An 18274-nucleotide genomic window follows, 5' to 3' on the forward strand; every position below is an offset into this window, starting at 1 on the left:
AAAAAAATTGGACATCTTTATCACTAAGATGTTGCAACCACATAGGGTGACCATACTTGTCATTCTTCCCGCATGCGTCCTGTCCAGGATTTACAGTGCATCTTCCGGAAGTTGTATTTGTTGACCGCATACATCATGAACGTTCTTATATTTCAGTTAAAAACATAAGACATACAATCATAGTTTCATTATTACCTTGAAATGTAATAGTTGCTTTTCTAAAACAGAACCTGAAATAATAACCTGTATGCAGTCAACAAATATGACTTCCGGGATCCTAAACCACGAGCAGGGCCTGAAATTAACACCCAACCACGTGCCAAATGCAGATGAATTTTGCAATTGACGGGTAACACTGTCAATCTACCGGCCACATTCGTGACACTTGGGCAAATTTCTATAAATTGTTTCTTGTGTACGTGGCACGACTTTCTTTTTCATGTCATTTTATATATTGTTTTCTCATTTTCTCCCCATTTTTAAATCCTTGTAACTTGGGGTTAGATTTGTGGTTTGGGATGTACTTTTATGTATTGGTGTCTACATGTTTTTCTTCGGCTTTTAAAACTATTCTCGTTGGGATTTGGGTTAGGATGTCTAAAAATGTAACAGAAAGTGATTCTAATCCCAACCCAAAGCAACAATTGTAAGAAAATAGGAAAAAAACATGAGAAAACAATACAAAAAAAGTCGTCCAAAGCAAACGAAAAATTATTTATAGAAATTCGTGCAAGTGACACAAAAAAGAAATTAGTGCTCAAGGCATGTAAAAAAGCTGAATTTCGTGCCATTGACATAAATAAATTGATCAAATTTTGCATGACAATAACACGACTTTCCGTGAAATCAGTCTGACCCAATCATAACAGAGAAGATGTAAAGGTACAGTAGCAAAAATAAATCTCTTACATTTCTGTGGCTAGGACCATGGAGTATCCGTAAAGACTGTGGACATCATAGTGGTTTCCCCATGTTTGTTTAGCATCCATACACAAGGTCTTACTGTACATGAGGTCGTCAAGGATACCTTTGGAGTTAGAAAGAGGATCAGCTATTAGCCGACTGCATCTGCCATTAATAAATCTAGTTGTCTAGCTGTATTTGAGACTCACGTGGGGTGAAAGGAGGGTAGTTAAGGTTGTTAGATTCGCAGCCTTTGCTGGAGCCCTTCACAAAACTGGAAATCTCATTCATGTCCTAATAAAAATAACAAGAAGTTAATATGGAGATTTTAAAAGCAATGAAGTAGCAATGATAAAAAAATAGCATGCCAGGATTTGATTTAATCTAACTGGAATTGATTGAATTGTGAGTAGTGGGCGCTGGGGCTTGACTGGACTTTGAGTTTGCAGTGGATTGTGGAGGATTTACTCTTCTCCTGAAACACACTCAGCTTTGTGACCAGGATGTAAATGCTAAAAAAGCAGCTTCACCCTGAGAGCATCTCTGTGAATCGTAAACACATTACTGCATTATCTATTGACAAAATCTATCGACAATAGTAGCTTAAATGGAAAAAGAAAGTTGTTTCAGAGGCAAAGAGAATTAGTTTTATCTTAATGGGAAACTAAGGTTTTTTGTTGTTGTTGTTGTTGGAATAGCATGCACTGGTAAATCTGGATCAATAAGACCAGGAACTGGATTACGGATACATAGCATCACTTCACATATCATGTTGAGATACAACAGGTAAAAACTAAGGGGCTGTCCACACGGAGACGCGAATCACTGTATACGTATAAATTTGTTATCCACACGGATCCGGCGTTTTGGGAGACTGAATCCGCTATTTTTTGAAACCGGGTCCTAAAGTGGATAAATCTGAAACCGACACCCTTGCGGTTTCGTCTGTAACGTCAATCCGTATATTTTGTGATGCGAAAACGTCATCACATCACGTGTCGGAAGCGTCACACGTAACAGCAACAACAATAACGGCGGACTACGTGATTGTGTTCGTGCTACAGAAGCTACTAAAGCCTACTAGCTTTATTACAGCAAAATCTATTGCTTCTATGCAATTGTGGTGACCAACAAGTGATAATGGACAACACCATACGTTGGTTATGCGCATGCTCAAAGTCTTCTTCTCCGTGTATAGTGTATATCTGTGGCAGAATTACAGCGCCCCATACTGGTCCGGCATATATACTACACCGCTTTCAGTCGGTTTCAGTGGTTTCATGTTTACGGATTATTTTTTTAGAGCAAGGAAAAAAAAATTATCGGTTAGTGAATGCACCGGCTTCGTGTGGACATAGCCTAACACCAACACTTAAAAGTCTACACAGTGACATATAAGGTACTGATATAGGGAGAATCATTTCAGTACTCTAGCTGACCTTTCCTTCATGTCATATAAATGATGAAGTTCAATATTTAGTTATTAGGTGAGGTCTGCAAGTTACTTACAATCCAGAGAGCGTCATGCTTGACTTCTTTATAGAACCGGTCAATTTCATCAACCCACCAATCGACGCAGGCTTGGTTAGTGTAGTCAGGAAACAGTGTTTCACCTGGCCACACCTGACAAAAAAGAGAAATGAGGCGAATAGGGGAGAGGATAGAAGAGAAGAGAATTTCTTAACAAAGAATAGTTTACTGGAAATCTGGAAAATACATTTCCCTTGATTTTAGTCACTTAAAAAGCATGTTTTTCTTTTATCTCTCTGTCTTTTTTATCTTATGCTCTCTTCTAGTTTGACCCAGAGTTGCATGTAAGCGTGATATTAAACGTTAATGCAAAATCAATGCAAACATTGACCTGAAATAAAGCCATAAAAAAGCAATTAGCACCGGCCGGGTCTAATCGGCTATATAATCACGTATGATGCTATTGCCACGTGATATGTGTTTTATTGCCCTGCGGAGTGACATAATCTCATAAACTCAAGGTTACAGATGGTAACATAATGGCAACGATCGATCACATGGATGGGTTTCATGCATTTAGAAAGCAGTTGACAAACTTCATGTCAACTTATTCAATGTGCTTTATTTTAATGAACTTATAAATTCAACATAAATGGATGTTTTTATGTCCTTCCCTCTCATCACGTTCAATTCATCTGAGACTGCAAACTCATAAATTTGGTTTCAAAATGTCATTTTTATTTCATCCAGTAGTATTGTTAATGCAATTAGATTCTTTTAGGGTAGTAGTCTTTTGCTTAAGTGAAGAATCTTGCAATACCCAACCGTAGTAAAAAGACAATAATATCAATCTGTCACGGCCGGAAGAACTTACCTCACCCAATAGGGGTGTTTTTCCATCAGCTTCATTGACCCAAACTTTAGCATCATTCCCCCTTTTAAGGGTTTCATAATCCCCATTCAATCTTTTACTTGTAGACACAGCAGGGTCCTATGAAAAAATATATTTTTTAACTAACTCAATTGTCGAAAAATATAATGTAAACTTGTGTCAAATGTTGAAAATAATCCTATAGACTAACATCCAAATGTTAAAAGGAAGCTGGATTAAATTGTTAAGTCATTTCAGTTGACTAGCGATGAGTTGCTATAACTTATTAAAACAAGTTAAATTTAATAACTTATAGACAAAATGTGAAAGTGTAAGTGGAAATTAATTTTTAATTTTAAAGCAAACAAATAATAATAAAATAATGCAAAGCATATTGTATGTGAAACCTGCTCACCAGTATGATAATGTACTTCTGCCCCTTCTCATGCATGTAGTCGGCAAATTGAGGTAAATCTTTAAACTTGTCCATATCATAGGTAAAGATCTTTTTGTCTTCCATATAGTCAATATCAGTGAACTGGACATCCTGAAAGACAAAACAAGCATTTAAGACCACCCCCAATGCTTAATATTTTTCAAAGGGTCCTTGGTTTCCACCCAGCTGGCCTGATGAGTTCAACAACTGGTATCAGAAGGCTTTATATAATCTCAAAGCACTCATCCTGTACCTGCAAAAAGACATTAAACTACCGAAATCTTAATGTCTCCATAAGAATCAGTACTCTCAGCTTTAATGGCGGTTAGCACCTGTTTAGCATGCTAAGATCGTATAGTAGCGCTGTTGTCTGTTCTGATTTTTCTCAAAGGCTTGACTTCCATCACTTATAAGCAGATGGTGAGATTCTCCTGCCAGTAATTTGCTTATGCTAATCAGATGGAGATGCAATATCCTAACATGCTAATGCCCTTTTTGTTCAAATTACATCAAACATTGAGCATCGATGCATCTTTCAGCGATTAAAGCCCTGCCATGAGGTACTAAACTCTTCCAACTGCAGTGAAGAGTAAAGGTGAAATTCACATTTTTGCAGTCATTCTTCATGAATGTGTAAGATAGCGGCTTTGTTGTGTGCCGTTGACTGTGGCTTTGTAATACTGAGTCGAGCCACATTTGCAGAACAAAGTAAAAAACCTCCTACAGTTCCTGGCACTTACATATGGAAGGCCAATCGCTCGGTTCCTCTCCACGGTTTTCTTCAGCTCATCCAGGCTGCCGTAGTCCCAGCGAGAGAGCTGGAAGCCCAGAGACCAGTACGGAGGGAGGAAAGGTCTGCCAATCAGCTGGAGACACATAAAATACTGTTAGACACATCGAACATCACAGGAATCCCTCAGGCTAAGTTGGAGGGTTCATCTAGATGACTTGACTTCTACAGCTGGAAGTAGTTAACACTTGTTCACATGAATGAAGAAACATTCTTGATGGCTGCCTCAAAATGACTTTCATTTTTCCCAAGTAAGGATGTTGATTTTGTGAAGATGAACAGATAACCTCATACGGCATAAAAATAAATTTCTCTGGCCAAAATATATTTAAAAAATATGCCTAAAAAAACATTTTGTAGAAGGTAAAGCCTTATTAAAAATATTTTTGAATTTGAAAATATATTTGGTTCTTCATATATTAACATATATTTCTAAATGTATATCAGGGGCAACAAGTACATTTCTAATTTTACAACCCATACAGCAAAAAAATATATTTTCCCTGACCAAAATATAAGCTTGTATAAAAGTATAAGTATAAAATATCTGGGGCCTCATTTATAAAATGCTGGGTAAAAAAATATCCTACATTTGATCGTATGATCATTTATCAAAAATGTGCACGTGTGATTCATAAACCGAACGTATACGCAGAAAACGCGCATACCCTTATAAATCTATAAACCGCAAATAAACTTGAACTTGTGCGCAGTCGAGCAGTTTCAGATCTCCACCTTTAAACAATGCCTAATTAATGTCATAGACATATAAAAGAGCGCTTGTCAATGTTTAAACCCAATTTCGAGCAGCAAGAATGGCTTATAATTCAAAAAACCTGCAGCAATCTGACAAGCAAAAGACCCTGGCGTGGCGCTAAGCACTTTTCCACGTCAAAGACAGTTTTAATAAATATGGACTTCTCCACGGATTTTTGCGTACGCACACTTTACGATCAAATCTTTGCGTACACACACTTTATAAATGAGGCCCCTGGGCCCTATTTTAACGATATAAGGGTATGGTCTGAAGCACACAGCGCACAGTCTAAACTGACGTGTCCTAATGCACTTTTTCTAGTTTAAAGACAGGAAAATGGTCTTTGCGCCTGGCACACAGTCTAAAAGGGTTGTTCCTATTCTTGTAATGAGTAATGAGTGTGTTTGGGCATAACGTTAAATAAACCAATGAAAGTCTCATCTCTCATCCCCTTTAAAGCAAGTTGTGCTTGTGCCAAAGGGTATTAACTATTTACATGGTGGAGTTTGTAAGCAGAAAACTGTAAGCAAAAGAAAATCACCAGTTTAAGATTGGTGTTAAAATAATTGCATTGTGTTTTATTTATTGAAATGGTTATTTTGTAATTAAAGTTTTGTTTTTCTTTAAACATCTTTATGTCAGTAATGGAGTAATAAGTAAAATAAGCGGTGCTGATGAAGTATGATGCATTATCACTGTAATCTCAAAATTTAATAATTTACAAATATGCAAAAAATAAACATTTTGTATAAGTAAAAATACTTTATTTGTAACAAACAGGAGATAAAGAATTTGCTCCGGGTGTCATGGTCAAATGGTTCAGCCGTTTGCCTCACTGGGATTCATTAATTGCTGAGGCCATATTTTCACTTTTATTTATTGCAAAGCAACTTAATAAAAACATAAGCATTTCAGAATGAAATATTAATTACAGTTGAATTATTTTTTATTTTATCGGATAAAAGGGACCAAAGAGGGATACACAAAACATAGCTTTGCTGTGCATGTGATAATGCAAACAACGTTTGACTATAAATAATCTTACTTTTATTTGCTTTTATTCAGATATTTTCTGATTCTAACTTCAACATGTTTAAAGCCAATACATTTTATATACGTTTGTGTGTGTGTGCATGACATTAAATATCTGAAACATATCATAGCAACAAGCTAAACTGAAGAAATATTTACAATTTGAATCTCCATTCCTGAAACACCATTTCTGACAAGTAACCTTGGATTAAATTCTAAAACCTTTTTACACAACTACGTAAATATGAGAATATTTCTGAATGGTGTATAAATGTATAAGTGCAGGTCTTATAGTCACAATTTTAATGTAATTCACATAGCAGTGGATGAGAAATGTGATTTTACCACAGCCTAATGAAACTGTCAGAGAGTTGGTTCAGGCTTCAAGCTTACGGGGAAGCCTTTATAAAGGCGTAAATCTCTAAATGTGCAACTTCTGGTTCTTTACAAGGGGAGTCAATGAGGTATAGGAACATCTGAGGGTCATGAAAGTTTATTGAGTTTTAAAGGTACACCAGAATCATTCACACACTCTTGGGAGTCACATATAAAATGTCTGAATGTCATTGCATTAGATTACAGAATATCAAAGCAGTTGCTACAAAAGTTTTAAAGCAAAACTACCTTCACTTTTCAGAGCAGATTTTGCAATTGCTTTGGATGTATGTAGTTCATCACATTAACCATGCACATTTGTCTGACAACCAATTGGACCCATAATGCACATTTTTGTATCCTTTTAATAATTTAAAGGAGACATTTCACAAGACTTGTCAAATAAATCTTTGATGTCCCCAGAGTACATATGTGAAGTTTTAGCTCAAAATACCCCACAGATAATTTATAATAACATGTTAAAATTTCCACTTTGTAGGACAGAAATGTGTTAACAAAAATGTGCTGTTTTTGTGTGTGTCCTTTAAAATGCAAAAGAGCTGATCTCTGCACTAAATAGCAGTGCCGTGGTTGGAATGCACAACTGAAGGGGCGGTATTATCCCCTTCTGACATCACAAGGGGAGCCAAATTTCAAAACCTATTTTTACATGCTTGCAGAAAATGATTTAACAAAACTAAGTTACTGGGTTGATCTTTTACACATGTTCAATGTTGATAAAAGCACTGGGGACCCAATGATCAGTGTTGGGAACGTTACTTAAAAAAAGTAATTAGTTATAGTTACTCACTACTTGTTCCAAAAAGTAACTGAGTTAGTAACTGAATTACTCTATAATAAAAGTAACTCGTTACCAGGGAAAGTAACTATTTGCGTTATGGTTAAAAAAAAGTTGCTATATGTCAAAGAATTTGTATTTTTTTAGCAGTTTTCACATGTCAGTTGAAATGAGTAGAACAGACAGGTGTTCATACATAACTTTCCATATTTATTGCACGTCAACAGACAGCAAGAGTTTTATCCTACACTTCAAGTATTATCTTTGTAAGAAAAGTAAACAGTTACACCATATAAAGTGCATTTAACTTCAGCAAACTAAATTAAATAAAACTCTCTCAACCTGAGACAACTGGTCAAGTAAACAACCTGTACTTCCAAGTGTTTTGTTCACAAAAAGTTAACTTTTAAACAACAAAAAGTGTGTTTGCTCTGTAGTCGTATTCTTAATTAAATGAATCAAACTCCCAATGTCGGACAACTGGTCTGGTAGACATTCTGTACTTCAGGTATTTTCTTCAAAAGTAAACAGTTAAATAATATACAGTAAAGTGTGTTTGCAATAACTGTAGCAAATTAAATAAATAAAACTGAGATAAATAGTCTGGAAGACATAGGCTGCTGTATTTTGTTTTCTTCATTAAAAAAGTAAACAGTTTAACAATATGATTCATTAAATTAGAGTTGCTTACAACGGATGTCGACAAAGTCTTCGCTCCCGGACATAATGTACACATTACATCCACGTTCTTGCTTTGACCACAATGAATTTGAAGTAGTGCTTATATCTCCACCTTGAAAATGCCAACTTTTCATCGGATTGCTCCTCCTGACTCGCCATCTCTTCTGCTGCCGCAAATCTCTGTTTAGCTGTTGCGTGTGTGTGGGTAAATTCCAAATGCCGTTTGTGCGCCCTTGAAGGGCACTTTGCGAAGGGGATGTAAAATCCAAATAAACAGAAAAAGACACTGTATTTTATCACCAAGTGTATTTTAATTAGCCACACTATCAGACAACATTGCGCAACTTTATCTAGAGTTTATACATCAAGAGATTTGATCTTCGAAGGGAATAGGGCATAGTGATCATCACTTTCGATTGGTATTCGCCCTGCCAGGCGCGTGCGCTGGCATGTGTATAACAACACTGGCTCTGATTGGCTACCATGAAACACATTACTCTGCCTTAGCCAATCATAATCGCTTATCTCGTTATTAACCTACCTCCTCACTAGCTGTGTGACCCAGGGTTGCGTTTGGATCACACAGGTTAAGTCAGTGCATAGTAACGCACCGCATTTAACGTCCGGTAACGTTAACGGCGTTGTAACGGCGGGAAAAGTAATTAATTAGATTAGCCCGTTACTGAAAAATGAACGTCGTTACGTAACGCCGTTCTTTTAAACGGCGTTATTCCAAACACTGCCAATGATAGCACTCAAACATGGAAAAAGTCAGATTTTCATGATATGCCCCCTTTAAATATCCTGTATTTTGATTTTAAATGCGTTCATGTTCTTCAAAATTAAAAATGCTACTTTCTTTGGATATTTAGTTGTGTAAAACAATGACATTCATACATTTTGAATTTCTTTTTACGCCATGCACTTTAATCTTTGCATATAGACATGCATAAACATCATTGATTTATATTCAGTGGCTCCTAAAACATGTTTAATGTAGGATGGGGTCACACTGCACTACACATCAGAAAACGTGTGGTCTCACCACAAGGACACATTTTTTTTTACATGAAACAGCCATTTCCTCCAAGCAAGCATCTCAAACGTTTCTATTTATATCAAGCATTAAATGCTCACCTTCGTGAACTCGTCCACAACCGCCTCTGGTGTGTCACCGACAAGGATGTAAAAGTCTAAAACCCCTCCGATGGTCCGGAAGGTCACGGCCGGTGCGGGCTGGAGCGTTACCTCTGTCACAGACATGGACAGACAGACATGCAGTAAACAACATAAATTGCTTTAATTCTCTAACCTTTAACAAAAGCAGCCAGGCTGAACCCACAAACACACACCAGACGCACACAGCACGGCTTGTGGATGGACACAGCAAATCATTGTATAAAAGGATATGACTTTAGCCAACGGCGAGACTCATGTTTGTGACTGAGCAAAAATGCCATCAAAATGGCATAACAAGATTTTAAAAGTGATTTTTTTTTTACCCATGGCATTGCTGTTCATGAGGAAAACACCAAAGGATTTTCCGCTCTCATCTTCCAAACATGTGAAGTAGGGATAGTGGCCGTACAGGTTGTGTGTGCCCTGAAAATAAAATAAAATAACAAGAATGCCCTTTCAAGTTTGTGGTAAATTTTGTGCTGTATATAAAGTAAATGTTCTGAGGGATTGCAAAGTCCAAAACCAAATCTGTTTTTCTTCACTTAATTAGAAATAAAATGATTTAAAATAAGTTATATTTAAAATGCACTATTCCTAGGTAACTAACCGAATGTAACACATTTGTGATGCACCATTAAAGCAAGTTAGATGCAGTTTAAAACCTTTTCAAGTCATTATGGGAAAACACTGAGCAGCGTTTGAATTTCCACTCATTGTTATGCTAAAAATATAATTGGTCAAGAAAAGATTTCTATTAAATGTGACCCTGGACCACAAAACCAGTCACACGTAGCATGGGTATATTTGTAGCAATAGCCAACAATACGTTTTGTATGGGTAAAAATTATACATTTTTATGCCAGAAATCATTGGGATATTAAAGGCAGGGTGCATGATTTTTGAAAAACACTTTGGAAAAAGGAGTGGGACCGAGTACTAAAACACACTTGCAGCCAATCAGCAGTAAGGGGCGTGTCTACCAACCAACATCATTGCCTGGATTGGGTATGTGTGGGGCGGGTCTATCAAAAGAAGGTCCAGATTCTATTTGGGTAGGGGCATGTTTGTTTAGGTGATTTCAAATGTCAACACTGGCTTTAAGAGATCATGCACCCCGCCTTTAAGTGCAGATCATGTTCTATAAAGGGACAAAATTATAGATTTTATTATGCCAAACATCATTTGGATACTAAGTTTAGGCCCTGTTTACACGAACATGGTTATTTAAAAAAAACTGAGACATTTCCCTTCCTTTGCTTCTTTCTTAAAACTCAGACCAGAGTGGAGATTTAGAAAATCTTCGGTTGCAAGTAAACTGAGACAAACGAATGTTAAGGCGGCCAACGTCACAGTATGCGCCAGAGCTCGCACCTATGTCAAAAGTGTGACTTTGTTCAAAAGTGGTGATTTGTTGCTGTTTTCGGGATTCTGATTGGCTAACATGGGCTTGAGATTCTCGTTTTCACCATATATACACGAGTACATGTCAATTAACACTTTTTTGAAAACTGACTGTGCACGAAGTTGATTTTGAAACCGGAGAGGTTGAAATGTCCGTTTATGAAAATAGCCGCCCGCGTTTAAATGTAGTCTCAGATCATGTTTCATGAAGATATTTTGTATATTTCCTACCATAAATATATATAAAAAAAATATTTATAATGAGTAATATGTGTTGCTACATTTTTTTTGCACCCTCAGATTCTAGCTTAGTTGTATCTTGGCCAAATATTGTCCTATCCTTACAAACCATACATCAATGGAAAACATATTTACTCAACTTATAGATATTGTTTAAATCTAAATTTAAAAAATACTCTTATGACATGTTTTGTTTTGGGTATTGTGCAATAAAAGAGTTAACGGGAAATGTGGAATTGTCAGGATGGGGTGGGATGTGTGTGGGGGGTGTTTTTGTGTAGGTAATTTGGTGTGTGTTATGTACAATGTGTCGCCATTGTTCTCTTGAATGCCCAAGATAAAATTCTCCAATAGGAGACAATAAAGAGTTATCTTATCTTGTGGTCCAGGGTCACAGATTATTAAAAAAATGCAAAATAAAAGAAAGTTCACTATAGTTGACTTCTGGGATGTATTGGTATAAATGTAGAGTCTTACATACTGTAGCAATGACTTACACCATTGGGAAAGGCATCTCTTGTAAAAATAGGCCAGGTTCTCCAATTAGTGTCATGGAGGAAGTTCTGATGGACGTGTTCTCCAAGCCCATAAATATTGTGAGATGGGAGTTTAGCAGAGAGCTGAAGATACTGATCAGCAAAAACCAGCGGACCAATGGTTGTATCAAACCTGACAAAGATAAAGTGAATCATGTAACCTTGCAAAGGAAGTCACGTTGTAAAAATAACCAAAACCTTGCCTGTGTTGTACCTATGATTTGTGCTAATGCTGTGCAAAGACAACTGTTCTCATTTTTCCTAAGATAAAGACAACCTTAAGACTTTAAATCTTGTGATACAAATGAAGCAAGCAACCAACGCCTGTTCTCAGCATTATTAAATACTTCAGATTACCTCTATATCTAAAGATGTGTACTTACAAAACATTCAGATAAGATTAATGAACGTATTATATTATAATATTAATTTCAGAAACTAATGCCATCATCTTAGTCACTTGTTTGTTCGACTTTACAGTCATTATTAGGTTTTTAAGTCATAAATGCCAAAAGTCCAGCCAAGAGATAAAAGATTACTGAATCATGCTGAATCAGAGATCATTTTGCAATGCACATACGGAAAATGATGAAGGTCTTAACATTAAAGGAGAAGCTTATAAGGTCTTAAATGAGTCACGCATTGCTTTTGTTACCTATAAAACTTTTTATAAATAAAAAATATCTGAGGTTAAACAGGACTCATGAAAGCTAATTCTTTTTTAAATATATAAAATTATATTTAAAATCACTAAAGAACAGTATGTTTTGCAAGGATTATGATGCACTTAGTCAAGTAAAGGCAGCATATAATCTTCATGTGAAAACAACTGACGACTCTCAACACTCACAGGACTTTTTTGGAAGACGACCTCAAAACTTTCAATCCAAAAGGTTTCTGGATTAACTCCACTTCATATTGAAGGGGGTTGGTGGGTGGGCTGGAGGGTGGTTTCACGTGTTCGTGAGGTACCTCAAACCTTTCTTTCTTTGCATCAGTGATCTGGTGAACAAAGAAAAATTGACACCAATGTGTACAAAATATGATGTTGTGGCTGTTTAAAGGAGTTTAAGCAAACCTTAAATCGAAGACGATTTTCCGTCTGCTTTTCTACATGGAAGGTCAGCTCCTTAATATCAGCTCCAAACAGAGACGGGGCGTCCATTCTTTGCAACTTGGCCTCGATATCTACAGCAGATTGAGAATATTTTCCATGAGGCCACTGTACATTGTTTACTTTTTTCCGCTGCATGCACGGTTGCACACTTTTTGGTGCAATACAATGGATGTGAACTTTTATAAAGAAAATATGTGTTGCTTTGCAGTATTGCACTGATAAGAATTGAGAGCAATTCATGAAGCATTGCTATGGGGTTACTACAGGGCATTTTTTTGTGGTTGCTAGAAAGTTCTGGATGTTCAACATGAGTTTGCTTCTTGGCCCAATGACCTTGATCAAAGGCACAATGGTGACTCCTCATGTTAAATTACTGGTGGTTATATAATGTCTTATCTGCAATCCCTACCCCTATAATGTATTGTGTATCGTAGCGTTTTATTACAGCAAGCTATCAGCACAAGGCGGACTCACGCGTGCTATCAGATTTGTGTTCGGTGACAGTGTAGCCATGGTTTTTGGAGAAGTAACACCAGGGGATGTTCGTATCATTCAGTGGACTCCAACAGCATCCCCTTTCCAAACATTTTTTCTGTGAAGACATACAAAAAAATTTTTGGCAAAGCATGCTGGGTGGATGTACACATTCTATACATTGTATTTACTGTACAAGACGTTTACCTGGGAAGCGCCTGCGTCCGGAAAACAGTCCACTCTCTCTGCTTGCGAAATTTCTGGGCATATTGGAATGATCTCTTCACCTGACCCTGACTCTGGACAATATAGAAAAAATGCATTTTGTTACATTTTTATAGACAATTGAATAATTGGTCACTTTAGACTGTGCATTGCAAAAGATTTAGAAAAATAGATGAAAGACTCCTAAATAAATCCAGCGGTGGCCGGTGACTTCTTTTCCGAGGGGCACAAATTCAAAATATGTGTTTGGAGTGTCATGTAAACCATGCATCAAGCGTCTTGTCAAAATACGTGCCTGATGCACAAAAAAGAAGTCACCGGCTGCCAAAACTCTATCTTTATCACCCCTTAACCATAGTAAAAACAATGAAACACAACATTTCTTATAGCTTTTTGCTTAATCATGTACACAGCACAATTTTACAAGGTCCTCTTTAATCATTTACAAATGCAACCTTGCGTGATAATGCTTTCCAGTACAAACGTGTAGAATATATTGCAACATTTTCTCATGATAGTGCATTGATACTTGAGATTTCTCTCTCTCTAGCTCTCATGTGCAATATGTTTTGGCAAAATATACTTGTTTATTTTCTTCCCTGATCTCCATCAGTACCCTGTACTCCTAAAACAAGGTCGTCTGCAAGCACAGGGACTCCTTCCTCCCAGTCCAGTTGTCCTGGATACAATTTGCTGCTTTAAACATAAACCATTTGACCGACATCAAGGTGGTAAATTGAAATTGAGAGTGACAGATGTCATAATAACCATGTCTGAGCGTGCTTGAGCTGCTGCTCCCTGTGCGATGCGGCTACACGCTTCCTCTGCTTTTAGATTCCTCACTGCTGGGTGTCCTTGATAACTATCAGGGCGGACGTATTTTTTATGCTTTAGTGGAACATCAAAGACTCACATTTCTCGCTGTCCTTGACGAAGCAGACGCTGTGTTTTTATCTTTAATAAACTACTGCTAGGGAGCTGTAGTCCCACAGGACAATATTTCTGCCCTAGGTCCACAACAAACACTTTTTTGAAGTAATATTTTGTATCTAAGAACTGTTTTTTTTTAAGGTTTAGTTTTACTATGCACCACATTGTCATGTCCTCATAATTTTTGTTAAGATATCCATACGGAAAAACAATACATTTCTCTACCCAAAAATAATTATAAATATATGCTAAATACATTTAGTAGTATAAAGCTTTTAATTGGAAAATATATTTTGTTTTAACCTACAACATATGTTCCAATACGACATGAATATATTTTGAAATATTACTTGAAATATATAGAGGGCTAAATAGATTTTCAAAATATATTTTGTTTTATAAATATAAATAATTTACAAATATGCTAAAAAAAAGTTTGCATAAGTAAAAATAAGGTTGCTTAGAAAAATATTACTTAAAAATGGTTGTCATCTTACCATAACCAGAGATACAAAGTCATCATATACAATAAATCCCTCATTATGTCCAAGAGACTCAAAAATCATATTTTACATTTAAATCCTTTAATTTTTCATATTTAAAAATGTTTGTGTGCTGCTCCTCATCCATTTGTGTTAAAAGCAAGTCCACATTGTCATCCTGTTTATATGCACATATTACTTACGCGCTCTTTAAATAACAAAAACAATATTGCGGCGTAGTCTATTTTAGTTGCCTTCAGTGTTGGTGGTTACCCATTACATGTAACATGCATTACGTAAAAATATTACTTCATGAAGAAACAAGTAAAGTAATTGATTACTTTTTAAATGTACACATTCATATGTGAGTAACTTTTTTAAAAAGTAATGCAAGTTACATTTTAGTTTAATAATTCAAAAATCATGCACTCTATGGGGAGCTTTCCCTGACATGGATTAGACTAGTCCTAGACTAAAATAAACGTAAGAGCAGTCCAAACTGAAAACAACTTGCACTTACATATCTTAAAATACATCAGTGCTCTTTGTTTTGCCTCAAAATGCACACAAGTAAAGTTTTTAGTTAGGCATGTTTGTTCAAACTAGTTATATTTCCCTATTAACTTAAGGCCCTGGCTTAAGCTAATCCTTGTCTGGGAAACCACCCTTATGTGGTTTCCCAGACAAGTTTGAGTCAGAAACTGAGATGGCAGGACAGAGCTCGACATCTTTGTGATGAAATATGCAATTTCTTAATGCAGAACTTTTCAATCATAAAAAAACACCTGCAACGCCTAAAAGAGATCAAGCCTTAGCCAAGAAAAAGTAACGCAAAAGTAACTAAAAAGTAATGTAAGCATTACTTTCCATGAATAGTAACTAAGTAACGCAATTAGTTACTTTTTTGGGAGTAACTTAATATTGTAATGCAAAAGTAACTTTCCCCAACACTGGATGCCTTAAAATCGAGCAACGTGCCAACAATGCGCCTGAACAACCCTTTTTATTTAGATCAGCACACCCATGGGTGCACAAATGGCCGCAAATGCATTTGCTATTTAAACAACGTGACATTGGACGTGAACTGTGCCAAGCTGAAACTAGTAAAAAATGCTTGCGAATTGCACCTGGTGTATGATAGGACCCCTAAGATTCCAGCATCCTGCAACTTCTGTTTCTATTATACAAACATTTTTACTTTCTTTCTAAAGTTTAACTTTTTAAAGTATACGTATTGTATATTATATTGTAGAATATATAAGTATCTTTACCCACCTTCCTTGACGAGTGCCGGCTCCCCAACTGCAAACAGAATGACAAATGCGACGGCAACGATCAACACCAATGCAAACAGCACCATCAGGGTCACCTCCAACCCCGAAAAGCGCCGCTTTCCCATCTGATCAACCCAAACACACATAAAGACTGTGTAAACATAATTCATCTTGCTGTATGTATTTGACATGCACAGTAAATGCCCTTGTATAAGTCTGGACCATGGCATAAATTATTGTTTTAATCTTTTCTGCTCATTGTTTGCATTCAGTTGTGTATCAAGAAGTGGATGGTGAATATCACCATTACTGTGGTTTATGTGGACTAGTTGTTTCTAATCTGGATAAAAGTGTTTAAAATGCATGACATTTTTATGGTCTATTGTTCAGAGCAATCTTGGATGGACACTGCTGACTGCTGATAACCAAAAAAACCTTGATATTATACAGCCTGGACATCTGAACCAGCATTAAATCTGAGCCTGTGTTATTTTTTTATTATTTTTTTAAATCGTCTGATTCAGCATGATCTGAAATGTCTTCTTTCAATGAAACTTCACACTACATCTGATCTACATTACAGTTTTCTATTTTCAGCAAACACAGATTCATATTCCACCTCTTTGGCTCTTATCCTGAGAACAGAAAGTCTCAGGACAAGCATGTGATTTATCTTTAATACTGGCAACAACAAGTTTCAAACACTCCCTCTATCTGCCATTGGTTGGTCAAACAGTCCAAACCACAAACCCACACCACTGATTAATCCAATGTTATCAGCATAATACTGTCGACATCACACATTTACAGTTAATGTGTAAAGAGATAACAATCATATCGAAGGATAACCATTATGATAATAAAGCTATATTACATTTCAGTTTCTCACCATAAACCCTGGTTATTTTATAGCAGCATGTTTGGTTAAACCATGGTTAGAGTATTTAAGTCAATTTACAGTTTAAAGTTGTCCTAATACAGTAAAACATCAAACAAAATGGGGCAGTCAAAAGATTAATCACGATTAATCACATAGAGTACAAAGTGAATGTTTTTGCATAATATCTGTACATGCATGTATGTATTTACATATTTTATATTATATAAAAATAAAAAATATTAAAATATTGTGTATAAATATACATAATAATTACACACAAATAACTTTTATTTTGTATGCGATTAATCACAATTAATCTTTTGATAGACCTACAAAAACTATATTTTTTATCAGAATATTTGTCTTGTTTTTAAGAAAAACATCCAAACATCTTTTCAACAAGATGAATTTAGTCAAGCTGGAATTACTGCATAAGATATTAAGACTTTCAAAGACTTTCTCTTGAATTAAGTTGATTTTTTGCTCCACTGGCAATTTGTTTTCCTTGTTGTTTTGAACATAAATCTTAGAAAATTGCTGTGAGGTTAAGATGGGGAAATACAAATTTCTCTGTTTTAAGCCTTATTATCTTACACAATATTTTATCTGAAGAAAACTTCAGATGATTTGAACTTGTTTACTGAGAACAAAAATACAACTTAAGAAATCCTTTATCATTGCAATAAACTGCTGAAATGTAAAAAAATGCAGCCATAAATAATTAAATAACCTAAATAAATGCAGTTTTTATGTTGATGTCTAATAAAAAAAACATTAAGCTTTAAATGAAGTAATTGTAGTAAAGCATGATGAGTATTTCTCTACCTTCAGTCTGCTGATTTCTCCCTGTTGTTGTTGTTGTTGTTCAGTGTTTCTGTGTAAAATCACAGCACACCGTTGATGAAGAGCAGATGCTCCTTCTGACACTTTTGTAGCAAAGGAAAGAATAAAATCACTCAGTAGGTGTGTCTAGATTTTATAGCTTTACAACGATAGGTCTCAACCAAAGGCTAAGGTACCACTAAACACAAGCGTCTTTCTATCTCACTCAGAAAACATTCACAGATATTAACTTCACACCAAATGTTATGTAGTCATGCTTGTTTACGTAAAACATGACTTCCTCTTCACTATCTAAACTACCACAGAAGCAGAGCTAAAAGTTATGATGTAAAACTTCCTTTCGACACTATTTCTAAATTCTGTAAATGTTTACAATTGTGCAACGTTAAGGGGATGGGCACACCAAAGCTTTTAAATGCGGCTAAAACACCAGGGCGACACCGACTGCCAGCTTTTTTTCAGCTTTTTTTTTCACTTTAGTTGCTTTGATACTTCGGCTTTGTTGTACAATGTGCCAGTTGGTTGTTGTGATATTTGTCCCGCCCCTCCTCCACTGTGATTGGATGGCTGTGTGAGAAT

The 18274-nt window shown here is 36.0% G+C and overlaps 1 protein-coding gene across 1 annotated transcript in view; it reads right to left on the reverse strand.

The window, feature by feature from the left end:
- si (sucrase-isomaltase) overlaps positions 1–17962 on the reverse strand; it is a 69241-nt gene extending 51279 nt beyond the window's left edge. The window contains exons 1-15 of the mRNA XM_065257855.2: positions 17678–17962; positions 15974–16097; positions 13269–13360; positions 13062–13179; positions 12549–12658; positions 12321–12472; positions 11432–11603; positions 9617–9716; positions 9252–9364; positions 4421–4546; positions 3660–3791; positions 3248–3364; positions 2413–2526; positions 1113–1197; positions 910–1027 (exon numbers count right to left, since the gene is read on the reverse strand). Of these exons, the coding sequence (XP_065113927.1) occupies positions 910–1027; positions 1113–1197; positions 2413–2526; positions 3248–3364; positions 3660–3791; positions 4421–4546; positions 9252–9364; positions 9617–9716; positions 11432–11603; positions 12321–12472; positions 12549–12658; positions 13062–13179; positions 13269–13360; positions 15974–16097 (1673 nt within the window). The 5' untranslated portion in view covers positions 17678–17962. The remainder of the gene's footprint in view (positions 1–909; positions 1028–1112; positions 1198–2412; positions 2527–3247; positions 3365–3659; positions 3792–4420; positions 4547–9251; positions 9365–9616; positions 9717–11431; positions 11604–12320; positions 12473–12548; positions 12659–13061; positions 13180–13268; positions 13361–15973; positions 16098–17677) is intronic.
- Positions 17963–18274: the final 312 nt, after the last annotated feature.

This window comes from Paramisgurnus dabryanus, chromosome 9, assembly GCF_030506205.2.
Source record: "Paramisgurnus dabryanus chromosome 9, PD_genome_1.1, whole genome shotgun sequence".
NCBI classification, from domain to species: Eukaryota; Metazoa; Chordata; class Actinopteri; order Cypriniformes; family Cobitidae; genus Paramisgurnus; species Paramisgurnus dabryanus.